Source organism: Bubalus kerabau, chromosome 2 (genome assembly GCF_029407905.1).
Source record: "Bubalus kerabau isolate K-KA32 ecotype Philippines breed swamp buffalo chromosome 2, PCC_UOA_SB_1v2, whole genome shotgun sequence".
Taxonomy (NCBI): Eukaryota; Metazoa; Chordata; class Mammalia; order Artiodactyla; family Bovidae; genus Bubalus; species Bubalus kerabau.
The window spans coordinates 117,064,102-117,089,592 of record NC_073625.1 but is presented as its reverse complement, the minus strand read 5'-3'; the positions used below and the strand labels follow the sequence as shown (position 1 = coordinate 117,089,592).

The following is a 25,491-nucleotide window of genomic DNA, read 5'->3' as shown; positions in this document are numbered from 1 at the left end:
AGGACGCGAGGAGGAAGTTAGTACACCACTCGCCCAACCCCTCCTGCACTTGCAGTCTCGCGCCTTTTCCCTCCGACCTCGGTCCCGCGCTCCAGCAGAGGGACCCCATCCGACTGCCTGCCCACTCCTAGCCCCAGGCTGTCTTTTTCCCGAGCGCCTCTGAAGGTGTACGTGATATAGGAAGTGACGCAAGGAGAGGGCGGGACCAAACTATAAACTGCAGGTTGGGGGTGGTTATCCCACCAGAGAGTGTCGGCAAAGACTGGTGGCGGGCAGGGAAGCAGCGGACGGGGAGGCGCTTCTGTGAGTGACACGCGGCTGCTAGAATCCCGCCGACTCTCCTACCCTCCCCTCAGCTTGCGGGGGGCTGCTCGGAGCGGGCTTGGGTGCGACCCTCCTCGGTGCGGTCCAGCAGCCTGGGTAGCCGCGCGGGGCGCCGGGAGGCTGCAGCGCCTCCGGGTTGGAGGGCGGGAACGTAGCCCGCGTGGCGGCGGGAAAGGGGCTGTGGCGGGGAGCGGAGCCAGGCTGCAGGTGCAAGCGGGGTGCAGCGGCGCTGCGGGACGGGCTGCCCGACCTTTCCCTTACCGGTGCCCTCCGCCCCTCGGCCCCCAATCCTGCGAATAGGTTCTGTTAGGGTCCTGAGGGCGAGATGAGGGGTGTTCCACTGTCGTTCTACGCCCTGCTATTTTGCTCCCGGCTTCCCAGGTCACCCGGATCCCTTGTCCTCATTAGCTCGCCCTGAGAAGATGCAGGCACTCTTGGGACAGCCGTAGGCTGCAGGCCCGGGAGCGAGGCGTCAGCCACGCTGCCGCAGCGCTGAGCCACTCTGCGGGAAGCACGTGGCCCTTTCAGGAAGTATTCCCAGGGAACGGCTGTCGGGGTGCGTGGATGACCTTGAGCTCGTAGCCCTTGGATTCCTCGGGGCCCGCCGGGGCCGTGGTCTCATTGTTGAAAGGGACAAAGCTGTCCTCGACTGCATTACGACTGTGTCCTGGGCATGTAGACAAGGGTTTCTGTAAGCTGTATATTTGAACTCTAGTACAACCTGATCTTTCGGCGCTGCCTGTTGGCCTTGTGTGTGGGTTCTCAGTTTTTCTAAGCCTACTGAATCCCGCAGGTGTTCATATTTACGAGTATTCGGATTGCTAGGCTCTTCTCACTAACAGATGGGAGACCTTAGGAATAAGACTTCTACTTTGTGAAAGCTATGGTCTAGGGGCCAAGTAAAAGCTATTTGGATTGGAATCTGCTTTTGCCTTCAGGAAATTAGCGATGTGGTATCAAAGGGCTGTGCTTGACGATATAAAACGCCTTAGAAGCCCATTGTATCACTGTTGGTAGTGGACAGCTTTGTAGGCTAGTAATGGGGCGGGTGGGCCAGTTGTGACTTGACCCAGGTTAACATTTTGCCATAGGCCAGATTGTGGTGACGGGGTATGCCAAGGAAATTGATTGCTAGTGCTTTTTCTGGTAAGAAGGTTGAACGATGAGATAGTTATCCTGTTACAGAAGTATTTGGACACCTGATAACCTTTATTCGAGGCTTAGATAGGAGTTTGGAATACTAGATGCTGATTCCATTGTCCCTGAGCTGGGGAATTTGACCTTATTGACCAAGACATTTAAGGTGATTTCCAGAAGTGGTTTTCTGTTTTGTTTTATTTTTAATGGGATCTTAGTTCCCCAGGCCAGGGCTGAAACCTGTGCCCCTTGCGGTGGAAGTCCAGATAACCACTGGACTGCCAGGGAATTCCCTCCCTGATTTTTCTGCTTTGAAAATTAAGGTTAGGCTCTCTAAAGTACTGACTGGTCCTGTGAGGTTTTTTGTTTTGCTTTGGTTTTTTCCCTCAGTTTTGGATTATTGTTGTTCAGACAGTTGCTAAGTCATGTCTGACTCTTTGCCACTCCATGGACTGCAGGACCCCAGGCTTCCCTGTCCTTCCTTCACCATCTCCTGGAGTTTACGTAAACCCATGTCCATTGAGTCGGTGATGCCACCCAACCATCTCATCCTCTGTCACCCCCTTCTCCTGCCCTCAGACTTTCCCAGCATCAGGGTCTTCCAAGTTGGCTCTTCGCATTGGGTGGCCAAAGTATTGAAGCTTCAGCGTCAGTCTTTCCAATGAACGTTCAGGATTGACTTCCTTTAGGATTGACTGTTTTTGTTGTTGTTTTTCTCAATTTGGGACTGTAATAGACTCAATATGTTACACAAAATCCAGAATTAACAACTGTCATTGATATGAAATGTTTTCCAAAAGTCTATATGTAGCATAGTACCCTTCAACTTGTCTTTGATGGAATGTTCTTGTTAAGTAATGGTGGTGGTGAACCTAGCCTGTGCGGAAGACTGTTGGATAGCGAACAACTCAGCTAACTCTGCCCTAAGGAGTGGTATTTACTTGCCTTTGATTACGTAGCTATTTGTAATGAAGAAAGCTCCCAGTTCACCTTGAATCAGACAACAATTGAAAGCTCTTTAAAATGACTCTCTGAGGTCTTTTAGAACTCTTGTGTGTGCCCCTTCTGTCTGCTCTCTCAGATGACCACTGCACAGATAGACTGCAGGGACTTCAAGTGGTCCTGACCTTCACCTTGAGCAATCATTTTCTCAGAAAGCTAAATAAGAATGAACATTTTGCTTTGTTTTCTTTGATTCCTTCCACTACTTTTTCATTTTAGGCTCATAAAGTTAGACTCTTAAAGCTAGTAAAAACCTTGACCAGCCGTCTCTTTATAAATCATTCTGGGTATACACAAGCTATGTGTTCTAAGGGCCATGCAGTTTTGTAAGTTCCTGTAATCTTTTCATTTTCACCTGCAAATGCATAAGTGTCTTGGGAAACTGTTTACAAAATGGGTTTCTATAACCAATTACTTGACATCTTGGAGCTCTGCCAGGTAAAGGTTAAGGTTTTTCTACTTTTAAAAATTTCTTACCTACCCAAGCTTTGCCCAGTGATTTCAGGATAAACCAAAAGTAGTAGCAAGGATGGGAAGATTCCACATCCAAGGTTTTCATTATACTCCTTTTCATATAATTTCCAAAGTATATGAAATGCAAACCTCATGTACATTTAGCATGCCCTGGTACTGTTAAAAAATTAAGTTATCTTTACTTTGTTGATTACCACATAATTCCACATCAAATTTTGTGGGATAGAGAAATCAGTCAGAGAAGGCTTCATAGAGATGGCCCTTGAGCTGATCCGGGAAGAAATGGGTAGGACTTTAAGAACAGATGAAGAATGTTAGTGGGTACAGGTGGGGGCTGGATTTTGTCTCATTCTGGAGAAGGTAGAGGGCAGTGAAGTTATTAGGTGGTGAAGGTCTCTAGAACAGAGAAGCAGAGAAACTTCATTTATGTGAGCTCCAAGGACTTGAAACTGTGGCTTGTTTTCTAAATTGAAATGGGGTTGTCGGTATTAAAAAAACGTGTCTTATTTTTATTTCAGGTAAAGTGGAGTAGTGGCTTTGAATATGTTTTCTATGTAGGTGAAAGTGTATTTTGGTACCTAATCTCATTAGCTATATATATTTTGTACAGACCTATGATTTTTAAGACATCCCAGAGTAGCATAAGACCTCAAGATAATTACCATTTAAAAAAATTAAATAGAAAATTAATGCCATATATCAAGAAAGGAGGAATAAGATGATTTGAATTTGAAAGAAGCTTGGGACTGTTGTCTAGCTATTACCTTTGCCTGCCTTCTGTCTTCCATCCCATGGCTCAGTTTAAAACATTTCTTCCTTCCATTTCATGTTCAAAACATGTGGGGCTCTGATTTTGCTTACCTGAATTTTCATTAGTGTGAGAAACTGAATATTTTTCCCAGTTATCATTGAGAACACCAAGGATACACAAGAAGCTAATATAAATGAAAATCAAGGTGATTTTGGGTTGTCTTTTGTAATAGATTGTTAGCACTGACGGTGACATCTTGAAATAAGCTAAGCAAGAGTTGTTTGGCTTATGTATTTAGTCTTGTGAACTACTTGTTTATAGGTTGGTATGAAAAGTTTTTCTCCCATGCTTTTAGAGCACATTTCAGTTAGAAAAAACATCAAGCATTCTTTTAAATAGAAAGCTTTACTAATGGGTGAAATTATTTTGAAAGAATGACTCAATTTTGTTATGGGTAAAACTTTAGGAAGAGCCTTTGTGGATATCATTTTAGATAGAATGAAAATTTGAATAGAATTGTGTTCTTCACAGATGTGGGCTTAAATGATGGAGTTAAAATGAGAATTACCGAGGGTGTGGAGACAAGGGAACACTCTTGCACTGTTGGTGAGAATGTAAATTGATACAGCCACTATGGAAGACAGTATGGATATTCCTTAAAAAATTAGCAATAAAACCACCATGTGACCCAGCAGTTCCACTCCTAAAATTGAAAAAGACACAAGTGTCCCATTGTTCATTGCAGCACTATTTATAGTAGCTAGAACATAGAAGCAACCTAGAGGTCCGTGGACAGATGAATGGATAAAGAAGTTGTAGTACACACACATGATGGAATATTACTCAGCCATAAAAAGGAATGCATTTGAGTCAGTTCTAATGAGGTGGATGAACCTAGAACCTATTATATAGAGTGAAGTGAATCAGAAAGAGAAAGATAAATATCATATTCTAACACATATATATGGAATCTAGAAGAATGGTACTGAAGAATTTATTTACAGGGCAACGATGGAGAAACAGACAGAGAACAGACTTACGGACATGGGGAGAGGGGAGGAGAGGGTGAGATGTATGGAAAGAGTACCATGGAAACTTACATTACCATATGTAAAATAGATAGGCAACTGGAATTTGCTGTATGGCTCAGGAAACTCAAACAGGGACTCTGTATCAACCTAGAGGGGTGGGATGGGGAGGGAGATGGGAGGGAGTTTCAAAAGGGAGAGGGTATATGTATACCTATGGCTGATTCATGTTGAGGTTTGACAGAAAACAGCAAAATTCTGTACAGCAATTATCCTTCAATAAAAAATAAGTTAATTAAAAAAATGAGAATTACCTAGGTCACACTTTTTTTCCTCCTGACTTGATTTCTTTTATGTTACAGTCTTAATTTTGTGTCTGGGGATTGAAATAGAAATAGTGTATCTGTTTGCTCAGTAAAAAATATATTTTAACTATGCAAAATCATGACATGTGCTATTAATATCTGTTTCTTTCGACTTGCACTCAATCTCCTCATTGTTTATTTATACCTTTTATGTAGATCACTTATTTGAATGTGTTGTCACTTTAGTCTTAAAATTCATTTAAAACTAGAAACCTTGAGGAGTGGCTGAGTCAGATGAATATTAAGCTGGTAAGCTGTTTTTTCCTAGAAAAGGGTGATTAAAATTGGTTCAGGGTGGGGCTTTCCAGTTCTGGCTCTAGTGATTGGGTTTATACAGTTGAGTGCCTTGATAGTGATAAGCTTTTTGTACCAGATGGGGTGAGATTGTGCTTCTAAGAGTATGAACTTTTGCTTGTTGGCTCTGGTCTTTAAAGCTTGAGGATTAAAATTTTTTTTTTGTTAATAGAGTTTGATAGGAGACTTTTCTAATGCCAGTTTGTATAGTTTCTTTGTTTTGCAATTTACATATATATCACATCTTGCTTTTTGCTGTGTGGGTGTTAAATGTGCTATGAGTATACTTTTAGAGGAAAAGCTTTAAAATAGTGTGAAATAAATGTCTTTTTATACATCTCAACATACTTTCAAGCATCTAGATGCACTCAAACCAAATTAATTAGAAAAATCTAGATTTCATTTAATACCTGTGCTTTAACTTTTAAGACTCTTGGTTACAGAGGCATAGTTTGCTTTGAAAAAAGTTAAAAGTAATTTCTTAAATTTCTGGAGATGAGAACATGCTCTCTGTAAAACCAGTTTTATAGAAAGCTGTTGGACCTCATTTTTAGGTGATCAGTTTTCAACCTTGAACAAGTCACTTAAGGTCTCAAATAATTGGCCTTTTCATCTGTAAAATAGCATACTCTGTGCTTTTCTTTTATCTATTCTTTTTACATCAAAGATCTATCAAATCATTTGTTAGAAATTGTTCATTTAATCAGAAAGATCGGGTTTTCTGTCCTTTTCTATTGGCATGATTATTACCGATTTGTGTAGCATAACCAGTCTTTGGCTTAATTTTACTCTTGTTAGGTTTTTTTTTTTTTTTTTTTTTTTTCAGGTGCCAGTCTATTGTCTTTTGTATTTGTCCCTTTTCTTTGTCTAGTAAATTCAGTTAAAGTGAACTATTTGAAAGTAAGTGACAGACATCACGATACTTCATGCTTAAAATCATTGGCATTAATCTCCTAACAAGGACATAGTCCTCCAAAAAATGCAGTACCATATTACAATTCTGAATCTAATATTGGTACAATACTGTTGTCTAGGATATAGTCTGTATTCAAATTTCTTACTTCTCCCAATAATATCCTTCAGGTTGTCCTCAACCCACCTCATCCCCCCCTCAATTCAGTAGCTAGTCAAGGATCACCCTAAATTTAGTTGTCTTGTTAAACTATCTTGGTTAAAGATCCTTTCTAGAAAGGTGATAATATATTTAAAAGTAAACGACATATAATACTTAATGGAAAGTCCTCACTAGTCTAATACAGTGGTATCTGTGTTGCGGCTGCTGCTGTGTTGCTTCAGTCATATCCGACTCTGTGCAACCCCATAGACAGCAGCCACCAGGCTCTGCCATCCCTGGGATTCTGCAGGCAAGAACACCGGAGTGGGTTGCCATTTCCTTCTCCAGTGCGTGAAAGTGAAGTCGCATCTGACTCTTAGATATTTCATTATGCTAATTCTCTGTTTTGTGTCTAGGCTCTTCTGTGTGGCAGCTCAGAATGATGGATCAAGCCAGATCAGCATTCTCAAACTTGGTATGATTTTAAGATGTATTTCTCTGTCACCAGTTTGCAAGAGTCTGAAGCATATGAGGATGCTTTTCACCCAATAAGCAAGAAAAAATACCCAAAGCTATCATCAGTTACTCATTTATGTTTGTCTTGAGGTGTAATAGATCTCACAAAGGAAGGTTATATTCAGTCTTGAGTAGAGTTAATTATGGAAAATCATATAAGAAGTTTCAGGGCATAGTGAAGAGATAGTCAGGTAGTTCAGATAAACTAAAGAAACCACTGGTCAAAATGTCTATCAGTAGACATAACAGAAACTGAATGAAAAGGCTGAATGAGATGAAGGCCAGTGTATGAACCAGCCCTCTTCTGCTATTGACAGAACTGGGCACAAGGAAGTGTGCTATCTTGAAAAGATTTTCCTTGAGAATGTACAGCAAGTCATAGTAATAGCCCAATAGCACCTGATCAAGCTTCCTTTAAATGTCCCAGTTCCCTTTCTTCTCCTTCATAATGCTTTCTTTTTTTTTTTTAATCTCAGTTTGGTGGAGAACCATTGTCATATACCAGGTTTAGTCTGGCTCGGCAAGTAGATGGTGATAACAGTCATGTGGAGATGAAATTAGCTGCAGATGAAGAAGAAAATGTTGACAGTAACATGAGGGGTAACCAAACCAGTATCGCAAAACCGAAAAGGTTAAATGGATACATCTGCTATGGGATCATTGCTGTAATCATCTTTTTCTTGATTGGTAAGAACAGCCATTCAAAACTTTAAAAATTCCTTGTTGTCAACTCTAGGAAGTTTGTTCATCCAGCTCAGCAAACATTTATGTAGTGCGTTGTGCAAGATACTAGGAATACAGTGATGCCTAAGATTTTACACCTGCCTTTGAGGTTAGCCTGGTGGGAGAAGAGCAACACAGGGATCATTTCAGTGTAATGTGCAAATGTTACACTAGAAATTTGCACAGGATATTTGTAGCATAGATGCTGGACCTGAGGATTCACAGAAGGCTTCTGGGAAGAAAAGTTACCTTTGCTTTGAAAAGCTAACTGTTTAAAATGAAATTATTATATAAGAGATTGAATGGTTTAAAATAGACAAATCTGAGGCGTGTTATTTACTTTCAGATGCCTTACAGTTTAATTAATGCCAGCATTTGAAAATATTAACAATTCTTGCAGGAACGGAGTATAAATGAAATTCTTTGAATTCAGCTCTGAAACTTTTTATCCTTAGGATTTATGATTGGCTACTTGGGCTATTGTAAACGTGTGGAACCACAAGGTGATTGTGGGAAACAGGAAGGAACACAGCCTTCGTGCCCAGAGGAGACAGAAACTTTCGAATCAGAAGAGCAACTCCCTGGAGTACCTCGCATATTCTGGGCAGACCTCAAATCAGTGTTGTCAGAAAAACTGGATGCCGTAGACTTTGCCAGGGCCATCAAGTAAGCCTGAGCTGCTTCACAAGTTCAACCTCAGTGCCTAAGCAAATACTATTAGGTGCAATGGAATAAAACAAGGGTGATAGTCTAGAGGAAAAGCTGTTTAGAATAGGCGAGACATTTTCAGTTAAAGGGTAGTGAAAGTGTCAGTTGCTCAGTCATGTCCACTCTTTGCGACCTCACGGATTGTAGCCCACCAGGCTTCTCTGTCTGTGGAATTCTTGAGGCAAGAATACTAGAGTGGGTAGCCATTCCCTTCTCCAGGGGATCTTTCCAACCCAGGGATCGAACTCGGGTCTCCCGCATTGCAGGCAGATTCTCTCCCCACCCCTCTTTTTTTTTTTTTTTTTTTTTAAAGAAAATTCATAGGCTTTTGGTTTTTTTGTCATATGGTTCTTTGTAGCCTGTTGCTTGCTGTCAGACTTTGTTCTTCTCTGATTTTCCATCTCATCCCCCTGTAAGTCATGCCGAGCCCTGCTACTATCCATAAAGGAATCAGCAGCTTTTTTCATCCTCTAGCTCAGGACTAACCGACAGCCCAAGTCTCAAGTATTTCTTGATTTCTTCTGGTTCTTACTCAACCCATACCCTAAGAAGTGTCCTTCAGGTTTCTATCTTTAGACTTTTCTTTTTTTGGCTGCACTGGGTCTTCATTGCTGCGTGCATGGGCTTTGTTTAGTTGCAGTAAGCAAGGGGTGCTCATCTTTTACCTTTTGTTAACCCCGAATAGTTTCAATGGGACAATAATTCTTTTGGTCTTAAATGAGAAATCTTGGCATTTTTACTTCTTCTGGTGAATATTTTTGTGTGTACTGTACACTAGGCATTATGGATAAAGTGAGGGTGAGGCTATAGTCTCAAAAAAGATTATATAACTCATGTGATGTGTATATTTACAAAGAGTCATGAGATATCAAAACGAAGAGGGGTTTTGCTTCTGGGATATTCAGAATGCTTCAAGAAGTGAAATTGAAGCTGTATGTCTTGAATTCACCAACAGTAACACTGTCTTTCATTTCGCTTAGAGCAGATCTTATGGAAACTACTCTTTTCCCCTAAAATTACCCTAAGCAGATATATAGGGATGAGGCTTTACAGTAGATAAAGAGGTTTAATTCCTTCAAATATAGATGCTTTTTTTTTTTCTTCTAAGCTTGTCTCTTTCTGGTTAATCCAGAATTTTGGGTCACAGTTATTTTATTGAGTTATGCTTTTAAGACAACTTGCTTGATATTTGAGTTCAGTGTTTAAGTTAAACTTTAGTTCATTTAACAGTGAGTTTTTTCCCCTCCAGGATGCTGAATGAAAATTCTTATGTCCCACGTGAGGCTGGATCTGAAAAAGATACCAGTTTGGCTTTTTTCATTGAAAATCAATTACAGGACTATAAACTCAGCAAAGTCTGGCATGATGAACATTTTATTAAGATTCAGGTCAAAGGCAGGTATGTTGAAAGATGGTAACCTCATTTTATAGAATTAGCTATTCTCAGGTGTGCTAATTATTGTCTCTTTGTGACCCTATGGATTGTAGCCCACCGGGTTCCTCTGTCCATGGAATTCTCCAGGCAAGATTACTGGAATGGGTAACTTCACATCTTGCCTGATAGGATCTTCCCGACCTAGGGATTGAACCTGGGTTCCTGCATTCCAGGTGGACTCTTTACCATCTGAGCCACCAGGGAAGCCCTAATTATAGCAAAGACCTTCAAAATAAATAATGTGTGTCAAATGCTAAATGTATTAAATCCATTTAATTTTTTTCTCAAAGATACCTTCACTTCATTTTCCCTTAACCTTTTTTTTTCCCCCCACAGTTCTCAAAACTCGGTGTCTATAGTGAGTACAAGCGGTAATGGCAGTCAGGCATACTCAGTGGAGAGTCCTGAGGGTTACGTGGCATATAGTAAGGCTGCGACCGTTACTGTGAGTAAGGCAAAGCCATGCATGAGACTTTTTCCCCTGTTGAATAGCTCAAAAACTCATTGTCTTTTCCTGTTCTTAGTATAAGTTTACTTGTAAAATGTAGCTGGTCATGGGATATTTTTGTTCTCATCCCTCCTATGTCACAGTTAAAATCCTGAGTCCTCAGCTTGGTTGGCAAGGCCCTAAGTAATTCTGCTGCTCTGCTCTTCACTCACTCTGCTGTGGCCACTCTCGCTTCCCTGCTGTTCCTCAAACACTCTAACTCAAACATGCTCCCACCGCAAGGCCTTTATAGATTGCCTTTCTCTTTGTCTGTCCCACTCCTCCCTTAAATATCAGCATGGCTTCTTCCCTCCCATTGCAGTGGAGTCTCTTCTCCAGTATTACCTCCCTAGGGAAGTCTTCTTTGATTATCTTATCAAAAATGGCCTTCCTCCAGTCCCTTCTCCTTACCCTGTAAGTACAGAGCCTGACATTATTCACTTGTTTCCACACTAGCACGTAAGCTACACAAAGGGCTAGGGGTTAGTTTCATTTTCTGCTATGTCACAGAGCCTCGGACAGTGCCTGACACATGCTAGGATTTACTGAATGAATTCATGTATCAGATTCACCCTTATGTGGAGGCAGATGTAAATAACCGTCTTAGCTGGAGTCTAATGTTAGTTTGATGCTTGAAATGCTTGATCTTTTAAAATTTAGGCAACTTTGGCCAAACTACTATAGAAGTTGAAAAATAGCTAGCTAGATCTATCTAGGTTTTTTAGGTTAAAAACCACATATTTATATGCCAGAGTCTTATCTGAAGATTGTCTTCTGAGCCAAATGAAGTTTTATGGTTCTTCTCTGTCTTCCTGGTTGCCTGTGCTGTATCACTTTCACTGGCTACCCACAAGTCAGTGTTTTGGAGGTAGGTAGTGATAGTTTACAGTCAACAATGTTGGATTCGTGATCTCTGAAGATTTAGCTTCGGGACCAGGGACCAGGCTTGATCACTCAAGACCTTTTGTGTGGCAGAAGTTTTATGACAGTGAAAAGGGACAGACAAAGCTACTGACATAGACATCAGAAGACGACAGAGCGCCCCCACTCACTAGTGTATCAAGGCCTTATATGTGTTTACCAGACCCACTCCCACAACATACATCTTAAATTAACAAGGTTAGAACTAACAATAGAAAGGTCTTACCAGACCCATTCCCATAACATAAGTCTTAATGTAACAATATAACCAAGATACAGAGCTTAAGGAAAAATATACCCTTGAGCAAGATGAGCTTTGTTGTGTAATCATTCAGTTCAGTTGCTCAGTCCTGTCCAACTCTTTGCGACCCCATGAATCACAGCACGCCAGGCCTCCCTGTCCATCACCAACCCCTGGAGTTCACTCAGACTCACGTCCATCGAGTCAGTGATGCCATCCAGCCATCTCATCCTCTGTCGTCCCCTAACGTGTAATCATTAGCTCTGGGAAAAACATTTTCTGTGACTAAGACTAAGGAATGTAGAAAAAAATGTCCTTTTCTCCTGCTCAAGAGACCCCTTTCTCCTCCTTGGGGGCCTTGGACACCTTATGAACCTAAGAATTAACTCTCTCAGTAGGTTGTTCTGTTAAAGAATGGAGAGAATTGGTTCACCTGAATGCTATCTGTGTTTAGATATTTGGTTGCTAATGTCAGTTTATAGCCATTCATCTGAACATTCACCTGAACTGATAGTTTAGGAGCATTATGATGACAACTTACATAAACATCTAAAAGTTGATCTCTGCAAGTTTAGTTTATTCTAAAACAACTTTTGGATGGATTTATTATCACAGCTTTCAGTTAATTCTTATGTCCTTGGTTATCTGCAGTTCAAGTGTAGGAACATTATGACAGATATCTCTTCGCTTAAGCATATTTTATTATCCTTTCTCTTTCCCCAAAATATCTGAAGCAATGTAAATTAACATAAATAGTCAATGTTAATTAAATGAAAGGTATCGTAAGATAATGAAAGATATGAATATTTAGTTCAGTTCAGTCGCTCAGTTGTGTCTGATTCTTTGCGACCCCGTGAACTGCATGCCAGGCCTCCCTGTCCATCACCAAATCCCGGAGTTAACCCAAACCCATGGCCATTGAGTCGGTGATGCCATCCAACCATCTCATCCTCTGTCGTCCCCTTCTCTTCCTGCCCTCAATCTCTCCCAGCATCAGGGTCTTTTCAAATGAGTCAGCTCTTCACATCAGGTGGCCAAAGTACTGGAGTTTCAGCTTTAGCATCATTCCTTCCAAAGAAATCCCAGGGCTGATCTCCTTCAGAATGGACTGGTTGGATCACCTTGCAGTCCAAGGGACTCTCAAGAGTCTTCTCCAACACCACAGTTCAAAAGCATCAATTTTTCTGCGCTCAGCTTTCAGCAGACTCTGTCATTGTTCTAATACCATAATGCTCATTGAATCTAATGTCTTTATCCTAGGGCAAACTGGTCCATGCTAATTTTGGCACTAAACAAGACTTTGAGGATTTAAATATGCCTGTGAATGGATCTTTAGTGATTGTAAGAGCTGGAAAAATCAGTTTTGCTGAAAAGGTGAGTATGAGTTATTAAATATTTAAATTGTGTTTGTGTAACCAAGTTATATATATATATAAAACCAAGGTTTATGTGTATACACACACACACACACACACACATACATTCTCTATATATATATATATATTAATGTATATAATTATAACTTTTATAAAAAGGAAAATTAAAAGTCACCTATACAAGGGCTTAGAATGGAAAGACAGTGGTTGTCTTGGAAGGGTTTTTATTATTTATATTTTGAATTCTGTTTAAGAGTTCAGTTCAGTCAGTTCAGTCGCTCAGTCATGTCCGACTCTTTGCAACCCCATGAATCGCAGCACGCCAGGCCTCCCTGTCCATCACCAACTCCTGGAGTTCACTCAGACTCACGTCCATCGAGTCAGTGATGCCATCCAGCCATCTCATCCTCTGTCGTCCCCTTCTCCTCCTGCCCCCAATCCCTCCCAGCATCAGAGTCCTTTCCAATGAGTCAACTCTTCACATGAGGTGGCCAAAGTACTGGAGTTTCAGCTTCAGCATCATTCCCTCCAAAGAAATCCCAGGGCTGATCTCCTCTAGAATGGACTGGTTGGATCTCCTTGTAGTCCAAGGGACTCTCAAGAGTCTTCTCCAATACCACATTTCAAAAGCATCAATTCTTCGGCGCTCAGCTTTCTTCACAGTCCAACTCTCACATCCATACATGACCACTGGAAAAACCATAGCTTTGACTAGACGGACCTTTGTTGGCAAAGTAATGTCTCTGCTTTTCAATATGTTGTCTAGGTTGGTCATAACTTTTCTTCCAAGGAGTAAGCGTCTTTTACTTTCATGGCTGCAATCACCATCTACAGTGATTTTGGAGCCCAAAAAAATAAAATCTGACACGTTTTCCACTGTTTCCCCATCTATTTCCCATGAAGTGATGGGACCAGATACCATGCCATGATATTGGTTTTCTGAATGTTGAGCTTTAAGCCAACTTTTTCACTCTCCTCTTTCACTTTCATCAAGAGGCTTTTGAGTTCCTCTTCACTTTCTGCCATAAGGGTGGTGTCATCTGCATATCTGAGGTTATTGATATTTCTCCCAGCAATCTTGATTCCAGCTTGTGCTTCTTCCAGCCCAGCATTTCTCATGATGTACTCTGCATAGAAGTTAAATAAGCAGGGTGACAATATACAGCCTTGACGTACTCCTTTTCCTATTTGGAACCAGTCTGTTGTTCCATGTCCAATTCTAACTGTTGTTTCCTGACCTGCATACAAATTTCTCAAGAGGCAGATCAGGTGATCTGGTATTCCCATCTCTTTCAGAATTTTCCACAGTCTATTGTGATCCACACAGTCAAAGGCTTTGGCATAGTCAATAAAGCAGAAATAGATGTTCTTCTGGAACTCTCTTCCTTTTCCCATGATCCAGCGGATGTTGGCAATTTGATCTCTGGTTCCTCTGCCTTTTCTAAAACCAGCTTGAACATCTGGAAGTTCACGGTTCACGTATTGCTTAAGCCTGGCTTGGAGAATTTTGAGCATTACTTTACTAGCGTGTGAGATGAGTGCAATTGTGCGGTAGTTTGAGCATTCTTTGGCATTGCCTTTCTTTGGGATTGGAATGAACACTGACCTCTTCCAGTCCTGTGGCCACTGCTGAGTTTTCCAAATTTGCTGACATATTGAGTGCAGCACTTTCACAGCATCATCTTTCAGGATTTGAAATAGCTGAACTGCAATTCCATCACCTCCACTAGCTTTGTTCGTAGTGATGCTTCCTAAGGCCCACTTGACTTCACATTCCAGGATGTCTGGCTCTAGGTCAGTGATCACACCATCGTGATTATCTGGGTCGTGAAGATCTTCTTTGTACAGTTCTTCTGTGTATTCTTGCCATCTCTTCTTAATATCTTCTGCTTCTGTTAGGTCCATACCATTTCTGTCCTTTATTGAGCCCATCTTTGCATGAAATGTTCCCTTGGTATCTCTAATTTTCTTGAAGAGATCTCTAGTCTTTAAGAGTTAGTTAAGCTTTATTGTGCAACCACATTGGAGTGGAAGTGTTTTTTACTTTTTAAATTGATGTATAATCCATATACCATAAAATTCACTCTTTAAAGTATACTATTCAGTTTTTAGTATATATACAGGTTGTGCAACTACCATCATGATCTAATTCCAGAATATTTTCATTATATCCTAAAGATACTCTATACCATTTTCAGTTACTCCCCATTCTTCCCTCCTTCTAGTTCCTGGCAATCACTAATCTACTCTGTTGCTATGGATTTGCCTCTTCTGGACATTTTATATGAGCAGAATCATACAATATTTTGCCTCTTTTGACTGGCTTCTTTTCACGTGCATAATGTTTTCAAGGTTCATCCACGTTGTACCATTAATCAGTGCTTCATTTCTTTTTCTGACTGAATAGTATTTGATGTAAGGATATACCACATTTTGCTTGTTTACTTGTCAGTTGACAGACATTTAGGCCATGTCTACTTTCTGATTTTATGAATAATGCTACAATAAACAATCATTTATATATTTTAGGTGAATAGATATTTTTGATTATCTTGTGTGTCTACCTAGGAGTGAGATTGCTGGGTCGTATGGTAACTCTATGTTTAGCTTTTGGAGTATATAACATTTTTGAAATAACAACGTTTTAGAAATGGAAGCGAGGTTAGTGGTTGCCAAAAGTTGAGGGTGAAAACAAATGGCAACTGGAAGAATCTTTGTGGTGTTAAGACTAATTGTTTGGTATTTTGATGGATTGTTTAGAACTTAAAACGTACAAACACATGAATGAGTGCAAGTAAAACTGGGGAAGTCTGAATAATATATGTAGATTGTATTGTATCAATGTTAGTATTCAGGCTGTTAGTTCTGCAGACTTTGAAAGAAAACTGGGCAAAGTTTACAGTGGATCTCTATTATTTCTTAAAGCTACAAATGAATCTACAATTATCTTGTAAAAATTTCAGTTAATTTCTTTAAAAAAGTTAAATTTTAAGGCAAGTATTTTTTCCTATCCATGTTAGCTATTGAAATGTTGGAAGTATTGGTGTAGTCTGCTGTAGCCCTTTGTCTTTCAGTATATGTTCAGTATGTATTCTTTTAATTTTTGTTGATTAGATCTTCATTTTCTGAGCTTTATGTGTTTTTCTTTAGGTGGCAAATGCTGAAAGTTTAAATGCAATTGGTGTCTTGATATACATGGACTACAGTAAATTTCCCATTGTTAATGCAAATCTTCCAGTTTTTGGACATGTGAGTTTTTATTTCTTGACTAAATAAGTTACTGGGTTCTACAAATTGTTGCTGGGTTCCATCTACATTAATAGCAATAGAACTATGCCTTTCTCAAATACTTTTTTTGCCCTTGGAGAATTTTAGCAGTAAGTGAGAAGATCAATTACATGACTTTGAAACCTAATTATTACTTATTGCTAAAAATACTTTACCAATAGTACCTTGAATTAAGAATTTGACATATGCCATATAAAAACAAAAGTCATATATTATAGAGCCACTCAGACTTTCAGACTATAAATGTAGGTTATAACCTCATACAGAATTTGAATCTTATAGGGATTTCTTGAATAAATGTGTGAGCTAATTACTCTTTTGTTTCACTAGGCTCATCTGGGAACAGGTGACCCTTACACACCTGGATTCCCTTCTTTTAATCACACTCAATTTCCACCATCTCAGTCATCAGGATTGCCCAACATACCTGTCCAAACAATTACCAGAGCCGGTGCAGAAAAGCTATTTCAGTAAGTTCTTATTTGAAAGCCATCTTGCAGGGTCAAGTTTTATGATTAGGGAGAAATAATAATCTGTTGATTTGATAAAATCTTAAAACAATTGGCTGTAATTTTCCACATGTTGGGTGTTTGGGGGATGGTTAGCTGTTAACTTGATGTATATAAAAATGAAATTTTTCCTCTATAAAGTGATGTTAATAGACATTCGATTCGTTAAACTTGAAGAGACCTTGTTCAGTCCACCCAGTGAATTTCTTGTGTAATATTGTTGGCATACCTTCTGCTTGAGTACTTCCTGTGGTTAAAGCATTTTGTTACCTATGGCAACATTCAGTTATTGGAGAAGATCTGTTAGAATTTGTATTGGGCTGAAATCTTATTCCTTGGAATATCCATTAGTTCTGGACTTTCTTTTTTAGCAACACAATGATTTGTTTCTTTGTCTATAGATTGAATATCCTCAGTTTTCATGACAGTTTCCCAGATGCTTTATAGTCATAATTAGCCCTTCTGGATATCCTCCCTAGTGTACTAGTATTTCTGTTTAAAAATAGAAACCAGGCTGGTTAGAGTACATGTCATTAATTTTTATCTTGATCTGGATATATCCTCTTGTATTGGCAGGGGATGTTAGTCTATTTTCAAACGTTCATGTGAGTATTTATTTGCTATGTGACATAGAATAAGTTACTCTAACCACATTGGTGATGTTTGACATAATTGTATAGCTGAAGTGTATTCTACTTAGCAGGATTACTGATATCAAATGAAGAGCCATCTACATGCAAGGACTTAATATATGACTATTAATAATGTGTCTAATAGGTTTTTGTAATAGGTGATTCTTTTTGACTAAAACCAAACTTAGAATCAGCTACTTCTTCCTACTATCTACAAGCCTTTCCTAATCTGTGAAGCCAGCCCCTTATCTTGTTCTTGCGTACTGGGGGGTTAATAATGTTTTGACTTATTTATGTAAGTAAGCCCTTTTGAGCAGTCATTTGGATAACACATGCGGAATCAGAAGGGGGAAGCTATCTAACCTAACTATAGCAGCATGAGAGTATTATTTCATAACTGAAATAAGAATGCATACTTGCCTTGTTGGGCTTTTCTTGTGACTCAGCTGGTAAAGAATCCGCCTGCAATGCGGGAGACCTGTGTTTGATCCCTGGGTTGGGAAGATCCCCTGGAAAGGGAAAGGCTACCCACTCCAGTATTCTGTCCTAGAGAGTTCCATGGACTGTATAGATATAGTCCATGGGGTCTCAAAGAGTTGGACACGACTGAGCGGCTCTCACTTTCACTTGCCTTGTTAGTGGAGAGTTAGGAAACATGAGAATGTATTAATGCACCTTTATAGATACGGACTTCATTTTTAATCCATCTTGGAGTCTATTTAAAATGTAAATTATAGCTATTCTCTGGCAGAAACACATACATCAGGTGGGATAGGTAATTTTTTAAAAAATTCATTAAACTAGGAAGCAACTCATACTTTTCAAATGACTGCCTACAGATCAGAGTAAAACACAAGTATTTGGTCACTAGCGAGTAATTTTGTGTGTTCTATTTGTCCTCTTGACCTCGAAAGTCACTGATTTTGTAAACCGTGAGGAAGTTAACAGTAACTCAGAACTCTGATCTCTACTTTCTGCTTCTAGAAATATGGAAGGAGACTGTCCTCGTATTTGGGGAACAGACTCTTCATGTAAGCTGGTATCCTCACAGGATAAGAATGTGAAACTTAGCGTGAACAATGTGCTGAAGGAGATAAGAATTTTTAACGTCTTTGGAGTTATTAAGGGCTTTGAAGAACCAGGTAAAGATCCTTGGGGACTTTTTGTTTGGTTTTCCTCACTAAAGAAGTGGCTAGTGGGAGGGAGGGCAGGAACGCTGACTGGGCTTGGTTTCTTGAAATGCTAAACCATATCTGTCCTAAAGTGAACTAACTGTTCAAGTGTCAGCTTTAGTAGGAGGTAATAACAGCCTAGAAAGTTAACTTGTTGAACTGACCATTGTGCCTAGGAAATCTCTTTTTAAGTTATTAAATAGACCAGAGGTAAGCAAATTTCTTCTTAAGGGGGCAAATAATAAACATGTTGTAGGCCAAATAGTCTCCATTGCAACTCTTCAACTTTGCCACTGCAGCATGAACACAGCCATGGACAATATTAATGAATGGGCACGCAGGCTGGAGTTTGCCACTATATCTGTTTGCTATCAAATAGTCATACCATTTGGAAAGGAAAGCCCTTGGACTTCAGTGCTTACTAGACAATTAGCGAGCACAAATAAGTAGGCAGTGAGTAACCTTAATTAGTAATGTAGAAAAAAGAGATTAGTATTGTTGTATGAATGTTTAATCCCTGGAGTCCTAAGTCAGATCTGAAGTAAGGATCTCTTACCCTTACTACATATACTACATTTTTTACCCTTCTACTAATGTGCTTATTCTAGACTTCACTATTAGAAAACAGTTTAAAAGCTGTTTGAATAATTTATCTTTTTTTTTTTTTTATTTTTTTTTATTAAGATCGCTATGTTATAGTAGGGGCCCAGAGGGATGCCTGGGGTCCTGGAGCTGCAAAGTCCAGTGTAGGAACAAGTCTGCTATTGACACTTGCCCGGATACTTTCCAATATGGTCTTAAAAGGTAGAGTACAAATTTTGAGAACTTGAGCATCTATGTACTGTGCTTCTAAATGTTATAATATGCTTTGCTCACTTTTGCCTATGTTCTTATGGTTCACTTGTGCTGGGCCCTCGGACCCAAAGATTCAAGAATGTCATGGGGGTTTGTATGTGTGGGTGGGTGGGTATAAGAGTGGCAAGTACCATGGGAGAAAGGCTTAAAAGTAAGCCTTTGTTACATAAACATTCCTTAAAGTTTATTTATTTTTGGCTGTGCTGGGTCTTCATTGCTGCACAGGCTTACTCTATTTGAGACAAGTGGGGGCTACTCTTTGTTGAGGTGTGTAGGCTTCCTATTGCCGTGGCTTCTCTTGTTGCAAAGCACAGGCCCTAGGACCTGGGGCTTCAGTAGCCGCAGCACATGAGCTCAGTAGTTGCGGCTCCTGGGCTCTAGATTGCGGGCTCAATAGTTGTGGCACACAAGCTTAGCTGCTCTGCAGCATGTGGGAGCTTCCTAGACCAGAGATTGAACCCGAATCTCCTGCATTGGCAGGCGGATTCTTTACCACTGAGCCACCAGGGAATCCCTAGACCCTGAATTCTTAAGTACAAAGTAGGTTGTCTTTTGTTGTATCTGCCTTTGACTTTGAAACAGTTTTCTGTGCAGCGTCTTCATCGTACTGGGAATCATGAGTTTCTTTGAGACACTGAAAAGCATTGTATCAGGCCCTAAATTCTCTTTGACATATCCAGAATGATACAGCAAATCTAACATGGTCCCTAAGGAATCTGTTTGAAAGCAAGCAGTGTCATACCTCTGCACTATGTTCTATAGTTTGATTATAGAATGATAATATATAACTTTATAAATAAAATATAGAATATTTGATTTATAAGTATATTATATAGTATATAATATGTTTATGTAAGAAAGGCTCACTTTCAAGACTTTGTCACATGGTACTTGCCACTCTTTTATATCGACCCACCCACACATGCAAACCCCCATCACAAATCTTGAATCTTTGGGTCCTAGGGCAAGTTGCAGTGCTTAAGTCATAAATAAAAGTAAATTAATGCAGAAAAAGATGTACCCAGGGGAGGGGGAGGAGTGGAGTGGAGGGTAGTGGCCCATAAAAGCCCCAAAGGAACTATCATTAATTTTTCTGAAAACTCACTCTTTCCTAAACTTAAATTTGTGAGTTTTAATTCTATCTCAAACATTTGTTTTTAAAGTAATCTGGTATTTTAAGTGACTTCTAGGCAAATGGTTTTCAAAGAAGATACTTCGGTTGTGATTTCAAATAGCTCTTGGTCTGGAAGTTATGGGACTCAAAGAATGGAATGTAGGAGTGAGGTCTAGTAAGCTGGTCCTTACTGTATACTTAAGGTCTTATTTGCAAATGATCTCCTATTTTAAAATTTATTTGTATTTCTTTTGGTTCTTTTCACTTGGGGCCTCAAAAGGAAAAGAAATAGTTTTGAATCTGTAGTCTGTAATCTGAAATTTCTGATGCATCTTAAGTCAGTTACCAACCTGTAACCTTTTCCAAGATAGAACTAACTTTTTGTTGTCTCTTAGGTCAGTTTAAACCCAGCAGAAGCATTGTCTTTGCCAGCTGGAGTGGTGGAGACTTTGGAGCCGTTGGTGCCACTGAATGGCTAGAGGTATTATCTATATCTCATCCATACCCAGAATGGGCCTCCCACTTGTAATTGCTTAAGCTGTCTTCCAAACACCATGCTCTTTTAGATTTGTTTATATCATTTTTTAACTTTTAGTTTCAATAAAATCCAAACTTAAACAGAAATCCCTAATGATAGCTCTGTCGGTGATAATTGGATTAATACATTCTAGTACATTCGTATTTTTCCTTTTCCAGGGATACCTTTCCTCATTGCATTTAAAGGCTTTCACTTATATTAATCTGGATAAAGCTGTTGTTGGTAAGTGTCTTTTCTTTAGTATCTTTTCATGATAAATTTATAAACTACTTATAGAAGAAGAAAGCTTTCTAAAGCAGCACTTGTTATTTTTTACAGTCTACATTGGACATAGCCAGATCAAAAGATGGACATAGCTTTCTCTTAAATAATGCATTAAGTTACATGGGTGTGGATTGCCTTGCCTAGAGCAGTGCTTCTTGACGTGGTCCCAGATCAGCACCATCAGGATCACCTGGGAACTGTGAGAAATGCAAAATTTCAGGCCCTACCCCTAGACCTTTTGAACCAGAATCTGGACCATACCATCTAGCAAAGTGTTCTAACAAGTGCTTATGATGCACTAAAGTTTGAGAACCACTAGTTATCTACTTTGGACCAGGAGGAAATAAATCATACCAATAGAATGGTACTTCTGGAGACAAATTCACAACTTGCTGGATTGTGACTTCATGGATAGAAATATAAGATAATCAAACTTCTGAAAGAGTCTGGTGTTATTAAAAATACAGATGTAGCCAGTGGATGAAGTGGAGAGTAATGAAATGTCTATTTGGGGAAGAAAAAGGAAGGAGTTACAATTAAACTAAATTTTATTAGTCATTATTGCTATTTTACCTTTGCCACAAAATGTATTGAACATAACAAGCTTGCTATAGCTAATAGATGACTGCTGTAACATGGGCGAACCAAAAAGTTACAAAAATACAAATCGTTAACATTAAATATGCAAACTCAAGGACTAAGTGCTTCAGTTGAGTAAAATTTTGTGTTTAGGAGTCACTAAAGAGCTTGACTCCTCAACCACTTTTTTGTCTACTTTGTAAAGAGGGAGAGTTGTATATGCCATCGATTAGGTTATTGTCCTCCTGTTTGCCAAGTAGTTTTAGCTGTAGAAGTAGTAGCATGCAAACTGCTTGACTAAAGGAGGAGCAATGTTCATCTCTTTGCAGGTGCTACCAATTTCAAAGTTTCTGCCAGCCCACTGTTGTATTCACTTATTGAGAAAATCATGAAAGATGTGAGTATATCCTCAATCATCAAAGTGTAATGAAAGTTAGGCAAAATATTAGGATGACAGACATTTATATTGAACTGTAGGTGTCTATGAGGGTTGTCTAGAGTCAGAATGTTAAGGAAGGGTTAAATGAACTTAAACCATACCTGAGACTTAAATAAGAAAGCCAGATGAAATACTCACTGAATAAAAACAGACATATGAATGACTATAATTTTGAATGAGCAGGGAAAAAACATATTGGAGTGATTAAAGCTGGAGATGAAAAAGGGTCAGGGAACTTGACCTCGATCCCATGGGAAACTGGGGAGTTACTGTAGGGTCTCCCAACAGGGCAGTAATGTGTTTGCACGTTAGGCTGCAGTAGTATAAAATGTGCTGGGAGGAAGAAACTAGAAAGAAGATAGTAGGCAGGACATAAAGGCTAGAAAGCACTGTTAAAACTGGGTGAAGCCCCCTTTAAAATGTTAAAAAGGAAAACTTTTTTCTCATAACTAAAAGAACTAACAGCACAAGCCTAGAAGGAATAACTTCAGAAATTATGGATTGTTTTAACTGTTTAAAGAAATTTTTTTCAAGATGATATAATAAAAAAAATTTAATGTTTTAAATAAATGTTTATAGAGAAAAATGTTAGTGACTAGTCTGAATGAATAAATCCAGAATAAATAAATAAACTTAATATTTATTTTATTAAATAAAATCCAGAATTTTATGATTAAAATTCATTTTAATCATAATTTATTTTACAGGTGAAACATCCACTTAATGGGCTGTCTCTGTATCGGGACAGCAACTGGATCAGCAAAGTGTAAGTTGAGAAAGGTCAATGAATAGCTAACAGGAAAGCAGGGTCACTCAATAAATAGCACCTACTATGTCCATTAGAGGTTTAAAAATAACCTCGCATTGAGTTTACCTGTACCTGGAAAGATTCAGTTTAAGAATTTACTTGAGGGTAGGATAGGGGTACATGTAGCATAATCTGTTCTTTAGAAAACTTTCTAAAGACACTTTTTGGCTCTTCTTGTAGGCAGAAACTTTCTTTGGATAATGCTGCTTTCCCTTTCCTTGCATATTCTGGAATCCCAGCAGTCTCTTTCTGTTTTTGTGAGGTAAGTCTGAAGAATGCTACAGCATTATATCTTAGATCTTCTTTGGTCAGTTTTGAGACCAGGTTTCCTGGAATGCTTAGTATGTATTGAGAAATTATACATGTGCAGTTACTGTAATCTTTCTTATTGTCAGTCTTAACATAGAATTTTAATCTCAGCTTAGTTAGCGTTTGAGTTTATTTGCTAAAACTTCTTCAGTTATATATGATGACTTTCAGTAACAAGGCTGTCTATTGGAGAGTGCAAGTATAGAATATTTCCTTCATACAAAGTTCTACTGGATAATGCTGTTCTTGATGCCTGTTGAAATATGATTGTAGATGTTTATCCCAAGATGTTTAGTTAGTTTCTTAGGCAGGGATTATAGATAAAAGCACACACAAAAAAGGTGAGCTTTATAAGGGACAGAACTTGGAATTGACCAAGTTGTTGGAAAACCAAGATTGGCTTGGTACAAGAGCCAATTAGAAGACACTGAAATCCAGGCAGACTGAAAATGATGAAGGCCTCTGTGTTGGAGTTGAAAAACCAGCTCTGTAGCAGGCTCTTCCAAGGTATGAAGAGATCCCAGAGTTCGTACAGGGGTTCAGGGTAGAAACTGTTGACTTTGGCATCAAATTGTTGACCTAGTAGAGGCCAGGTCCTTACTAGACTTCTTCCCACTAGGTGTTTTAGCCTGGGATTAGGACAGAAAAAGTGAGGAAGTGATGAAAGATGTGGATTTAGAGATTAACATAGCTGGAATTCCCCTAACTTTCTGCTAGATCAGCAGTATGAATGGTATTGAAATATTAGGTCATGATGTCTATTTAGTACCCTAGGAAGAACTGAGAGTCAGGTCCCAGGGTTGAGAAAATTTATGGATTATTTCTGTTGACCTTCAGAAGTCTTTTTTTTTAAAGCTGTTCAGAGGTATAGGTAATACCTATACAAATAACATACATACCTATACAGATATGTATGTAACACATACAGATAAGCATGTACAGTCTGAAAGTTAAGGACTGAGGTCAAACCAAAGGATTGCCAATGAGATTGTCACCAAGGACAGTGGTAGAGTTGAAGAAATAGTTACTAAAGTTGTCCAGTGAAAGTAGAGAGTTCTTGTGAGTGTCTTGTCAGAAAGGTAGCATGAATGGATGAAAGCTGCATGATGAGAAAGAAGGTAAATTTTTGGCTAAAAGTAACACTTTATATTGAAAGTACATTTCAGGCATGCTCTCCTCTTCCCTCATGCCAAACTTCACAGGGAGACAAGAACAAGGATACAACCTGTTCTGGCTACAAATCCGTTCAGGGTCTGTGATGTGATAGAACAGGGATTCAGTACAGCTTAGGAGAAAGTAAAATCATTCCAGGAGTAGGTTAGGTTCAGAGGAACAAGCAAAAGCAGCATCTTCTTAAAGTAGTGGATAGGAGATAAAGTTGGAGTAGGAATATATTAGAAGCAAAGGAAGAATTATAGTTACTGTTACCTTGATGGGGGAAACTAGAATGTGAAACTCCTAGTCTTATAACCCACCTTTGTTTCCCAGGACACAGATTACCCTTATTTAGGCACTCCCATGGACACCTATGAGACACTGAACAGAGAAGTTCCTCAGTTGAACAAAGTGGCACGTGCAGCAGCAGAAGTGGCCGGTCAGCTTGTGATTAAACTTACCCATGGGGTTGAGCTGAACCTGAACTACGAGATGTATAATGACGAAATACTTCGGTTTGTGAAGGAAATGAACCTATTCAGAGCAGACATAAGGGTAAGCACTAATTAAATCAGGTTCCTAGTGGTGAAGTATCAAACAGTTTGAAGAATACTGTTTAGCTATTCCTGGGGAGCAGGACAGGTAGCCAAAGTATGTTTTAAAGTGTACTGAAGTATAATTTTGCGTAGAATCCGTAACTCACTTGAGAGGAAGCCTAGAGACTGCAGTACATAGGACAGACCACAGCAGGTGTTTCAGAATCTACAACAGTGTTACCTCATTCATCTGAAACAATTCTCTCATTCATGTATTCCTAGCACCCCATAAAGAGGCTGGATGTAAACCATATGAAGATCTCAACTATGAACTTTTGAGTTTGGGCCACAAATACTTTTCAGAGATCACATGGGTGGAGAGAGGCACTTAGCCAGTGGGTTTATTTAGTGTTGATCCTTTGTGTCGAATATTCAAAGTTTTGATAAAACCAAATTA

At 39.3% G+C, this 25,491-nt stretch overlaps 1 protein-coding gene across 2 annotated transcripts in view; it reads left to right on the top strand.

The window, feature by feature from the left end:
• Nucleotides 1-241: 241 nt before the first annotated feature.
• TFRC (transferrin receptor) overlaps nucleotides 242-25,491 on the top strand; it is a 29,653-nt gene continuing 4,403 nt past the window's right edge. Inside the window, exons 1-17 of one of the 2 annotated variants that reach the window (XM_055568540.1) lie at nucleotides 242-303; nucleotides 6,846-6,904; nucleotides 7,422-7,632; nucleotides 8,124-8,334; nucleotides 9,626-9,775; nucleotides 10,148-10,256; nucleotides 12,721-12,834; nucleotides 15,987-16,085; nucleotides 16,455-16,594; nucleotides 18,250-18,407; nucleotides 19,122-19,241; nucleotides 20,802-20,887; nucleotides 21,103-21,166; nucleotides 22,117-22,184; nucleotides 22,934-22,992; nucleotides 23,215-23,296; nucleotides 24,832-25,053. In XM_055568540.1, the coding sequence (XP_055424515.1) occupies nucleotides 6,869-6,904; nucleotides 7,422-7,632; nucleotides 8,124-8,334; nucleotides 9,626-9,775; nucleotides 10,148-10,256; nucleotides 12,721-12,834; nucleotides 15,987-16,085; nucleotides 16,455-16,594; nucleotides 18,250-18,407; nucleotides 19,122-19,241; nucleotides 20,802-20,887; nucleotides 21,103-21,166; nucleotides 22,117-22,184; nucleotides 22,934-22,992; nucleotides 23,215-23,296; nucleotides 24,832-25,053 (1,929 nt within the window). In that variant the 5' untranslated portion in view covers nucleotides 242-303; nucleotides 6,846-6,868. Of the gene's footprint in view, nucleotides 304-382; nucleotides 402-6,845; nucleotides 6,905-7,421; nucleotides 7,633-8,123; nucleotides 8,335-9,625; nucleotides 9,776-10,147; nucleotides 10,257-12,720; nucleotides 12,835-15,986; nucleotides 16,086-16,454; nucleotides 16,595-18,249; nucleotides 18,408-19,121; nucleotides 19,242-20,801; nucleotides 20,888-21,102; nucleotides 21,167-22,116; nucleotides 22,185-22,933; nucleotides 22,993-23,214; nucleotides 23,297-24,831; nucleotides 25,054-25,491 lie in introns of those variants that run through there. The other variant, XM_055568541.1, reaches the window with a different exon arrangement.